This window comes from Parasteatoda tepidariorum, chromosome 7 (assembly GCF_982258835.1).
Source record: "Parasteatoda tepidariorum strain Cologne lab strain chromosome 7, Ptep-v5.0, whole genome shotgun sequence".
Taxonomy (NCBI): Eukaryota; Metazoa; Arthropoda; class Arachnida; order Araneae; family Theridiidae; genus Parasteatoda; species Parasteatoda tepidariorum.
Window position 1 is genome coordinate 71006591 of NC_141761.1, and position 12800 is coordinate 71019390.

At 26.3% G+C, this 12800-nt stretch overlaps 1 protein-coding gene across 1 annotated transcript; it reads left to right on the forward strand.

Annotated features, from left to right (window-relative positions):
- The first annotated feature begins 4887 nt into the window (after nucleotides 1–4887).
- Nucleotides 4888–11382, forward strand: LOC147807244 (U3-aranetoxin-Ce1a-like). The gene is made up of 4 exons (XM_087168674.1): nucleotides 4888–5028; nucleotides 7137–7260; nucleotides 11024–11112; nucleotides 11227–11382. Exons 1-4 carry the CDS (start codon nucleotides 4981–4983, stop codon nucleotides 11248–11250), a joined length of 285 nt encoding a protein of 94 aa, XP_087024800.1. The 5' UTR covers nucleotides 4888–4980; the 3' UTR covers nucleotides 11251–11382.
- Nucleotides 11383–12800: the final 1418 nt, after the last annotated feature.

Sequence of the window (12800 nt, forward strand, 5' to 3'; positions counted from 1 at the left end):
TATTATAAACTTTTAAAATTAAAACAGTAGTTAAAACAAGAAAAACTACATTTTTTAAAAATTTTTGTGGCTTTACATTGTTTCAGAGTCAATCATTGATCTATGCTATTTGACTACAACTAAGAAATTTTTAAATTTAAAAAGAAATCATCGGTAAATTCTAATAAATTATATTTTTTAAGTTCAAACTATAGCATTAAAGAAATTGGGTGTATTGTATATTTATTTACATTTAAGGTGTCTTAAATAATATTTCTGCAGAAACAGGCGAAATGTTATTGCGAGTATTATACTAGAAGAAAATAGACGTTGTCAAGAATTTTAGTTATTTTCTTTTTTTACAGTTGCAATATTAATAGTTCATTTTTAATCTGAGATGAATGTTCTTCAATTGCATATTTTGCGGTTTATTTCAATACTAAACCACAAAAAACTACTTTCTCAAAATTAACATTAAACCATAAAATTACCGACGCAAATCTGCTTATAAACGACTAATTGTTTAACTGTGTAATAAATTTCAATTGCGTCGATCAGAGATAAAAGTTTATTTTGAATTTTTAAGTTTATCTTTAACTTCCACTCGCTTAAGTTGTAGGCTTAGAAATAGTTTTGGTTGCGAAAAAAAAACGAAATTTGATTTAAATCAAACAAAAAATTACAAAAATGTTTCTAAAATATCAGCAAATTTAAAATGTATCCATTATCGCTACTTTCAATGCAGTTAAAATATACTACATCAAAGGCTGTACCAGTCGCAACTTCATATATTATTAAGACAACTGAAAAATGAACTAAATGTATTGCAAAATGAAACATTTTAAGATTATTTTTTGTTTGATAATTTAAAATTAAACATTCTTCAGTTAAAAATTCTTGTTAAACTAATAACTCTTAACTCACGTGAAAAATTTTTAAAAATCAAATTAAAATGATTTTTTTAATAAATTTCACGAAAAAGTCATTAAAATGAGAAAGAAAATTTAAAAAAATCCTAACTTAACATTAAGAAAAAGTTTCGTAATTTTATTCCAAATAGTAATAAATTTCGAGACATAAAGTAAAAATCATAGGAAAAACAAGATAACACATATTTAAATACTTAAAATAATTAGAGTTTTGATAATTATTTCTGGAAAATCTTTTATAATTTTTAAGTTGAAAACACATTGAATATCATTCGATGCATTTAATATTGCACGAAAATATTATCTTTTAGAAAATCTGTGACCAATCGAATTTGCATCGAATTGAAAATATCAATGTCCTTGGTTTGATCTTGAAAAAGCAACTGTTTCTATCTTTCTGTATTATAAACTTGAGTAAGATTTATTTTCTCTATCAAGACTGTTCTGCTAGGAGAAAAGTAAGCTAGGAGCCTAAGAAATTCATTATTTTTAACTTTGATAAACTGTAAGTTGACCTTCAAGAAGATGGATAATTTTAGGAGACGTAATGGCGTTTAAATGGCGTTGATTGCGCCAGATGGAAAGTAGGATTCGTGTCTCGATATATGAATGATTTTAAGGGATGGGAAGTTGAACTTGCGCATTAATATTTTCTCCAAAACAATTGGTTAATTACCAGTATGTAAGTGTGATTAATCTTCTAAAATAATGAAAGATTTTCTTTCACACCGCCTCTTTGATACATTATCTATTACTATCTATTATTATTTATCCACTTCAATTTTTAAATCCATATATCCCAATTCATTTATATATTTGTTTTCTAAAGTAGGAATTTTACTTGAAATTTAGGAATAAGGTCCTCATGCAGAAGGGAAAAAATTTGAGAAGATAGGTTTTTCTGTTCAAACTTTTTCTGTAAGCAAAATTTCTTAAGGATGCAAATTATAAAATTGAAGCAAAGTCATTCTGCGGGGGGAAGAAGGGGGGTAATTTAAAGGGAATTAATGAATCAGAGAAAATAACAATAAGGGTTGTATCAATATGGGTATGTTGAATGTAACAGAACTGTTTTTGTTTTCATCTAAATCTAACATAACTAATCACATCCATTTTTAATATTAGGCAATGGTAAATAAAATAAAGCAAAGAATTATGAGGGTCACCTTCTGAAAGTTTCCTCCGATCTTTTTCATCGTCAATTTTTAATAAAATAGTTCTGAGGAAATTTTTTTTTGTTCTGAAAATGTCACTTACCTGGTTGTTCCACTAAATGTTTCAATAAATGTAGCTAAAACAAATTAAATTTTGTTGTTCAATATTATTAGTTTCCCTTTTTGGTAGCTTTACGTAGAAAACAAAACCCGTCTTCTGTAGTTTATCTCATTAGAATAAATTAAAATGTATTTAGCATCACTTGGCGAATCCCTTTTGAGAGGCCTTTAACAACTTATTTCTGAAGTATCAGTTTCAAAACTGCTTAGTATTGGTCGACCGTAATAATTTCCAAATCTATCAATATGATATTTTATACCTATATTAGTATATTTTGGTACTTATTACATAACCCTTCAAAATTTAAGTTTGGTGAAAAATTCATTTGTCAGTGACAGACAACTAAAGACAAATTTAAAAAAAAAGAAAAAAATAGAATTTTTATTAGAACTTGACAAGATTTTTGGATAATGGCCATTTCTGTATCTGATCTTTAATTTACTCTTAAAATATTTATAAGTAAAGAAGAAACAAATTTTCTTGAAATTCTAATTCATTAATATATTAATGCATTATCTTTTCTACCACTGATAAAATAATTTTCTGAAAGTACGGGAAACACGTTGTAGAATTTCTTATCAAAACTGTCCCAATTACCATAATACCAGTAGTCGTATACGTTACTGTCAGTAGTGCATCGTCATTAGTTGTATTAAGTTGAGTCTGATGCGTGCTCATAAGGCGATGACATGGATTGCTAAAAGGATATAATACACTTGTCGTATCCCAGACTCCCCCTAAATCATCAAAATATTCCAAATTTGAGAAGGTAAAGATATGACTTACTTAGGGTAAATTTATACATTAATAATTTTGGATCTCTAAAATGTCTTAAAATTCCAGACAGTAGATTGATGAAGGTCTATAAATTCAAACAAAAGAGCAGAAACAGAGTCACCTACACTCCTGAAGCACGTTCATCATGAAATACCAAAAAAATATGTTCGCCAAAAAATCACGCTTAAATCAAATAACCCTTTCTCGGTCGCAGTTTATTAAAAAGCAATCATTATCAGGATATCATTTAGTCAATTAAAGTTAAAAAAAAACAAGTTGACTTTAACAAGAAAATTTAAATTTCGCACGTAAACCTATGATTATATGAAAATAATTCCTCAAAAATAAATAAAAAAATCGATATGATTGGGAAAAAAAGATATTCAGACATCTTTTGCTCGTCACATGAGCACAACAGGAGAGGAACGCAGAAAAGATAAAGGATGAATCAAAGAAGTATTTTTATTAATTCATTATATGAAAATAATTCCTCAAAAATGAATAAAAACATTAATATGAATAGGGAAAGAAGATAGTCAGACATCTTTTGCTCGTCATATGAGCACAACAGGAAAGGAAAACAGAAAAGATAAAGGATGAATCAAAGAAGTATTTTTATTAATTGATTATATGAAGATAATTCCTCAAAAATGAATAAAAACATCGATATGAATGGGAAAAAAAGATATTCAGACATCTTTTGCTCGTCATATGAGCACAACAGGATAGGAACGCAGAAAAGATAAAGGATGAATCAAAGAAGTATTTTTATTAATTGATTATATGAAAATAATTCCTCAAAAATAAATAAAAAAATCGATATGATTAGGAAAAAAAGATAGTCAGACATCTTTTGCTCGTCATATGAGCACAACAGGAAAGGAAAACAGAAAAGGAAAACAGAAAAGATAGAGGATGAATCAAAGAAGTATTTTTATTAATTGATTATATGAAGATAATTCCTCAAAAATGAATAAAAACATCGATATAAATGGGAAAAAAAGATATTCAGACATCTTTTGCTCGTTATATGAGCACAACAGGAAAAGAAGGCAGAAAAGATAAAGGATGAATCAAAGAAGTATTTTTATTAATTTAGAATTAAGAAATAAATTTTTTTATTTTAAGGAAATTTGAATATCAATTCCTTTAGTTAATTTATAACCATTTTTCTTAATGAAAGGTGAATATTTGGATTTTTGTTGCACAAAAAAATACAAATTTTTTGCTAACTTTTCAGGTTACATAAAAAATAATCAATAACAATGAATTTGATGTTAAACATTTTCACTAGATTCATATCCATACTTTTATATTTAATTTATACAACCCAAACGTGTGAGAAATTTTGTTTTTACCGGACTCCAGAGGATTACTAAACGCAGTTAAAAAAGTAAAATTACTTTTAGTAATTTTAAACTTATTTCGAGAAGAATATCGTGATGAATATCATTGATTTCATACTCATTTATGATATCTTTGCATATATTGATCTTCGTTTATCGAAGATCATCAAATGTGTTTTGCCTATCTAATTTGAACACCAAAAACTGCTAGAACTCTTGGGACTCGTTTTTACCTTATAAACTGTTTTGCCGCTTATACTGATCATCACTCTAGATGAAGAAACAAAACATTTTTCTTGTAAGCTATGTGATGTGTTGTTAAATACTATTACGAAGTATATTTTTGTCGATAATTTGACAAGAGTGTTCCTTATCCTTATTTTATATCTTTCCATCATCAGTAAAACGGATAAAATGCATAGTTTTTCTTTGCTAATTATTCTCGATCTGTAAAATTCTGGATAATAAAAATATAATGTTATATTAATGATAAACATGCCTAATAATAAAAAATGATACATCATTTTTTCATGATTTCCGCTAAATCATTTGCATACAAATATCAAGTTTATACTTAGATTTTATATAAGATATAATAGAGGAAAAGTTTTAAGGAAAATATATTAACAAGTTTACACCCTTTTGTAGAGACAGTTTGCCAGTAACCATAAAATATGAAACTGCTCTTTTTCGTTCTTGTAACATGTTTATTTTGCATCTGGGTAAGTAGTGATTTAAATACAATATTTATAAAATTGAACTTTTTTTTCCTGGTAATTGACTCTGAAAGTAACGTACGTAAAAACGTTATATAAACGTTATATTATAGCTAGTATAAGTGCTTGATGAAATTGACATACTTACGTGATTCACAAATAAATATATCAGATAAACGAATCGCATTACAGCAATTTATTAGCCTGCTTTGACAGAACTTGTAAGTTAAATGATTGTTAATGATTTTTGAAATGCCAACAGTAAGAATGAAGTTTGGGCTAGAAATAATTTAATATTATGAGGCTACTCAATTCCTTTTATAACAATGTTTTTGCATAATGCTAAATTATTTTTGCCCAATAATGTTGAGTTTTTTTAAATAAATAACTGAATAACTGAAAATTTATTCTATTGTAAAACTAATTAATAATTTAAATAATTACAAGTTCGTGATAATTTTTTTTAAATAAATAAATAAAAATAAATTTATAATCCATTACTTAAATATTGCTTTTATCTTTGCATCGAATAATAATGCAATACAAAAATGTTGATAGCGAAACTAACCTAATTTCATTGCTGAGTGCTTGTAAGAAAGTTTTCCAAACTTTAATAGAATTATTAAAAAATGGAAACTTTAAATGATTCCTTGAATGATTGATTGAAACGAATGAATTTATTGTTAAAGTAAATGACTTCATTTGATGCAATACAAAACTATATTTTAATTCATGATTTAAATTTTTTTATCAAAACTATATTTTAATAAAATAAAAAGGCAATAAATAAGTTTCGTCATGAAGTTAATAATTTTAATATCATATTTATAATGTAAAGCTTCATTTGAATACCTGATATTTAAAAAGATACGAGATTTTTTTTTATGATATGTTCTAAGTTTTAAAATAGAAAAACACAAGCTTATTAAATAAAATATAACTTTCGGACCTATCAGCTGTAAAAATTTTGATTCAACATCAAATGTAATTTTCAAAAATTTTCAAATAATTGAATTACCTTTTATCATGTTAAGAATAAAGTTTTTTCTCTCGGGGATTATACAGTGTTTCGAGATTCAATTTTCATGACAAAAATTTACTTTCATTTTTGAATTTTTTTTAAGAACTAACTTTCACCACTTTTCTTGATACAAATTTTTAAACCAATACTGGATACTTTGCTAAGTGAAACGTTAATGAGATTCCATCAAATCTTTGAATACGAAAGGACGTTTAATCACAAAAATTATGATAAATATTATTTATTTATTTTTTGGTAAAAATTAATAATTTAAAAAGCAATTATTTCTTAAATTATACCAATTTTTACCTAGGTAGAAATACCTGGTGTGAAAGCAAATATGCATATAAAATTTATATTGCAGATATTCATATAACATTCAACATAAGATTCATATATATGTGAAAATATGCATATTGCAGAAATATGTTATCTGAATTCTCGAAAACTTCATATATATATATATGAAATATTCATATTGTTTTAAATGTTATCTGAAATCTCAAAAATGTCAATCATAATAAAAAAAAATAATTTGAAGATAAACAAAAGGAGGTAAAAAAGCCTAGTTTTAGAATATGGTCACACTGAATGTTGCTTAAGTATTGGTTGCAATGAAACTCAACAGATGTCACTGCTTATTAGGAATCTTGTCATGTTTTCGCAACAATCACTTCTGTTTTCTAGATAATGATTAAAAATGCAATTTTATTTTTGCTACTCAAAAAAAAAAAATTACCGGACTAATCCAATTGAAACGTTATCTTTGTCCTCTGACCATGCTAGGTTACAACCACAAAAGGTGGTTAGGTTGAGAACTTTGTCTTTATTTTTCAGACACCAGCTCTTTCTGTTAAAGTATTTCATAAATTATTTTCAAATTTGGGGAGAATATGCACACATGTGGTTTCCTGATAAGAATGTAACAAACTGGACATTTCCCCTCCACCCTGGCCTTCTATTTTCCATGTGGTGTATTTTTTAATGTTTTTTTTCTTCTTTTAAATGTGGTGTAATTTTTTGGAAACCTGTTATTTTTTTGTTGCCTGTTATTCTTTATGTTCCTATATTATACATAATATTTGTTTCTCAGATTGCTGAAGGACAGATGAAGAGGTGCGGAAGGTCGGATGAACGTGCAGAAGATGAATGTTGTCAAATTGTAGATACCAGTACAATTGTTCGAAAAGCGTATTGCAAAAAACTCCACACGGAGGGTAAATAATTTTCCAAGAATCATTTTTAAATCATAGAAAAAATGAATTAAACTATATCTGATGGATATTCTTTAAAAAATTTTGTTTAATCTTATCGAACAAATCCCTAAAGTTAAAACTAAAATATTACATGATTATTAAATTATGTATAATTAGATAATTAGTATTAAATTAAAAATAAGCAAATATCTTGTTACTAAGCTAAAACTATACTGTTAAATCATATAGCTATTAATTATACATAATATGATAATTAACTTGAAACTGTGGGAGATATTGAATCTACTCTTTATTATCTAAACAAATTTTCCTGCAAAATAAAGCATTCTTTCTCTTTTCAAATTTAAATATTTGGTTTTTATAACAATAACTTTTTTTAATAACAGAAAACATGAAAAAAAAAAGTTAATTTTTTAAAAAATAAAATAAACGTGAAAATTCCATTAGGGAATGTGACTATGGAAAAAATTAAATTATTTGTGAAGTAAAATTCGTTTATTTTCAACTGAATAAAAATATATAAAAGGGACCACTTCCAGTGTATCCTTTAATATTGGTATTGTTTATATTTGTACCAGACTGAAGAAATAATAAATGATAGAAAATAATTAAATGTTGTTTTGTAGTTTTTTCCGACTGCAAAAGAAGGAAAGCCTTCCCGCAGCAGCTCGTTTTGGGACAAGAGATCATAAATGTTGTAACTTCATAATTTTGTGAACAACGGTTTGATTATGGTGATGTGGTTAGCATTGCATACATTTACCAACTGATAACCATCGATCTGAAATTGGGTGAGCTGCAAGACTCCTCTGGGAATGCCCAAATTGGGCAAATTTTGAGCGAAATGTAAATTCAGCGCAATAAAGGAATGCACTATGTTTATTTGTCACATTTGCATAGATGTATAGTAATAACTAATTAAAAAATAGTTGTGCGAAATTTCAACATATTGAAAAGTATTACCTAATTGAGAATTTAATTCACTTCAAAAATATACAAATATGAAATGGAAATCGACATGTTTCAGGCACTTCGAAATAGGCACCCATTTTCACGACTTGACAGACGTGAATATAAGGAAAAAAAAATTATTTGAAATGAAAAACGTAAAGTTGCTGACGAAAGATTTAAAAATGTAGAAGAGAAACATAGCTAGAAAAGTCACAGAAGCATATAGTGAAAAAAAGAATAAAAACAAAGCAAGAAAAGTAACAGTGCCGAGAAACAAATTAGGGTAAAATGCACTTCCATGTGATATGGAGAGTCGGAGAAACTGATGTCGTTAAAAAGCGAGTAAGCATTCAAATGGATAGAACAAGATTCCAGGGAATCAAGGGCAGCTGATGTAAATAGGAGAGATATAATTTTAGCATCAACGAAATTGAATTTGCGACTAAGATTCAAACTACGTGAAGCAACCGAAGATTTTTCGAATCTTGATAACGGACATATTTTTATCTGGTTCCTTAGAATCAAATTTTAAAGCGCGTTTAGTTTGCCCGATGTAGATAAGGCTACACTGACAAAGAATGTATCAAATGTCTCAGCTGTTATCAAAGCTAATAGGATCTTTGAGAGTGCTAAATTTGATTTTTTATAACAGGTCTGAAAATGATTTTAAAACCTATGCATGGGAAGATATTAGCAATTTTATAACAAACGGTAGAAAACAACGGTAACATAACAAGCTCTTCGTAAAGATTGGAAGAAAAGGGATGAATGGGGTGTAGTGAATTTAGTAAGAGCTGAATCAGCTATAGAAAAGTTAAATCCACAGTGATCAGTAATCGAGCTGTTTTTTTTTTTCATTTTTCTTTTCTTTTTTTTCTTTTCTGTTTTCCATCTTTTTCTACCTCGGCTTCAGTAGTTTTTCCAGTTTTGTTTCTCACTTTTATTTTTCTATTTTTCGTTGGCAACTTTTTTGAAATCGTTTTTGTTTCCTTACGCTCACGTCTTGAAAATGGATGCCTATTTTTGAAACGCTTGAAACATGTCGACCATTATTTCATATTTTCTATATTTTCAAAGCGAATGAAGTTATTTTTTTAATCAGGTAATATTTTACCACACCAGTTTCTTGGGAATATTTGTAAAAAATAGTTTTACGACATTCACTCACTTTACAAACCTTTTCAAATATTTACCTTATACATACATATTTACTGTTTCCTTTATGTCCCAATTTCCCATCGTACCTTCTTATACCTACTAAAAATTATTTTGATCTTTTCTGAGCATACGCAACATAAAAGGATTGTAGAAAAGGAATATAAACTAAATTCATTATAACAATTCAACTTGTTTTAGGGAAATATTTATTTCGTAATTGTAATTATTCGTAAATGCTTAACACAGACTTACACCCAAGATTATATTTATAATATCACCCATTCTTTTATTTCGAAATTACTTTTAGCTATGAAAATAGAAGGTTAGGTATCACTTACATATATTTTTGAAAATAACAAACTTGTCTAAATAATAGTTTTTACAATGTTGAATAGATGGAACGCTTCAGTAGTAAAGTATTCAAGTAAGCGCCACCATCAAACTTACAACTTTAAAAAATAATGGCCCTACTGACATCCTAAGGATAATGACTTTACAAGATAATGATATTTTTAATTTTATAGCTTAATATTTCCCTTTTCTTCTCTTTTTGGTCAAACACTTTTATTTTGTACTGTTAATAACATGTTTTTTTTTGTAAGATCTTTGACTGAATACATAGTTTAATGGAATTAATGGTTTAAAGAAATCATATAAGTTACAACATAAAAACTTGTTTAATTTTAAAATCACTTTAAATAAAGCTTTCTTCTCTGTTCCTACTTTAAAACATTTTTTTACGAGATAGTTTACCACTCGCAAAAATTTTATGCAAAAATAATTAAAGCTAGCTCCCCCTATGTAAGGTTGTTTTTTATTTCTCTATCAGGGGATGTTTGCTTCCCATATAGAGAAATAAAATAAGTGGCTATAGAAAATGACATACTTTCGTTAAACCTAAAGTTACTATCTGGGAAACTTATTTGTTTAAAAATATATTGGGAATTTCTACTAGTGCGAAAATATTCTAGAAACGTTTTTATGAGTTTAGTTGTAAAACTTTGGCCTGATATAAAAGTTGTAAATCAATTAAATTATTTATTCATTGCTAGTATTGTTGCTACATGCCAGGAAAATGACATTTTTATATTTAAACACTTAAACAATCTTTATTAAATACATATAATTGTTGAAATTGGGAGGAGACAAAATCATTTAAAAAAAATTAATACTAGTATAAATTAAAATTAAAAGCAAACATAATGTAATAATATTGTTTAATACTGGAAAAATTCTCGATTAATTTACGGGAAAAAGTACCGGCAATCAGCATGCCTGTATTTTTATCGTAAATCTTTGCGAAAAGAAACTCTATATTGTATTACAGTATTATTTACTAAGTCAATGTTATAAAATAAATATATTATTATTGTAAAAATTACGCTGTAATTTGCACGGTAAAAATGGGTTTTACGGATGCTACACTCAGGATGCCAGCACCCTTTTTCAAAATTTTTTACTCTGTATATTTCTATGGCAAAGACAAAAATTTGTAGCATTTAAGGATAATTGTCCATATATGTATTTTGTTAGGCTTTTATTTTTCAGAGGCGTAAGAAAAGCAAAATCAGAAAATGTTCATTGTCTATGGTCTTAAGAGTGTCTACATTTTATTCAGATAAAGAAATTTAAATAATATAATTTTACATTTTAGGACAAGAATGCTTTTTTCCCAATAATGACCGCGCATATTCATATATAGGCAATTGCCCGTGCGCAGATGGATTGAAGTGCGATTTAGAAGTAAGTATTATTATACTTGTAAACGTTAAATCTAAGAATAAATTGAAGCAAGTCTGCAATAGTTTAAGTAGAAATTTTAAAATATTCCTAACGCATAAATATTTTTATTTTCAGAATACTAAAAAATGTGAAAAATAGGATTCTGAAAAATATTTATGATCAAATATATTGCTAAAGAAATCAAGAGGCAAATTGTTCTTCTATAAAATTGTCTTGAAAATAAATATGCAATGAAATTAAAGTTAAATTAATTTCTAGAATTCTTTTTTATAGTTCTCCTTTTGGATATAAAATTAGAAGCTGAATGGTAAGTATTTAAGTACTATAAAGCAATATTCAAAGCTTAAATCACTGCAATGGAATGAATAAGTATAACATGATTCTGTATTATTAATAAATTACTTTGTTAATTAATTGTATACAAGTGTTACAATTTGCATTACGCCGAAGCTGAAACCTTCGTATTAACATTGTTATACGAAAAGAGTAGTAAATTAAGGAGCTAAATTAATGGATAAAAAGTTCTTAAGAAAAAGCACTATCAAGTGGTATTTAATTGATCGTGATGTTTAATGATGATTAATTAATTCTGGTAATATACACTACCAGTATTATGGTAATTTGTGCAGTTTTAATTGTCATCAAATATGATAATGTAGGAACACAGATGTCTATGTTAGTTTATTTTGTACCTAAAACTCGAGAAGCTAAGTTGTCATATGATTTTTAATACATTTTCTGTAGTGCACAAAATGCTTTTCATTAAATGCAATGTCATTAATTATTGTTTTGTAAGGTTTTGGCAAGTATGCTGTTAATTTATGACAGATCATATCATAAAATTTCTTCATTGTGAGGTCTTAATATCACTTTCAATTCACAAAATAAAATTTTAATTCAATGACTTTAAATATGAAATGCGGAAAATTGAAGAACGGAAATTAGGTGAAAATTTATAGTTAATATCAATTTATATTTTGAGCATAAATATATATAGAAATACAGTTAAGTTCTATTATAGTTAGAACAAAGGAAATATTTGTGGAATTCATATCTTGTCCAATTGAACAAAAAAAGAATTATGAGATTTAATAAAATTTAAATTAAAAAAAAAAACCTTGAAAATAAATAAAAATATCAAGAGGAAGAAGGAAAAATAATATAGTCTGATGTCACTAAAAAAAAGAAAATTTATAAATATATATATATATATATATATATATATATATATATATATATATATATATATATATATATATATATATATATATATATATATATATATATATATATATATATATATATATATATATATATATAAAAATAATCTAAAATATTTAACTTGATCTTGTAAAACAACATATTCATTCATCAAATCAAAATGTTTTGACATTTTGTATTGAAGAAAATAATAAAAACCGTAAGCATGCGCTGTATGTGAGATCAAAAAGTTGTTTGGTAATAAAATTTTTTTTTTGTAATTTCAAAAAAAGGTAACTGCAACCTTTAAAAATCTAAATAATGAAAAATTTATAAAATTATCTTTTTCTAGAAAACTATAAAGAAAGAAATTTAAAAAGAAACATTTTATAACTATCTAAAATAGATAAATAAAAGCTTAAAGAATAAAACTCAGAAAACGATTAAAAAATAATGATATGCATTACTAAAAATAATGATATACAATG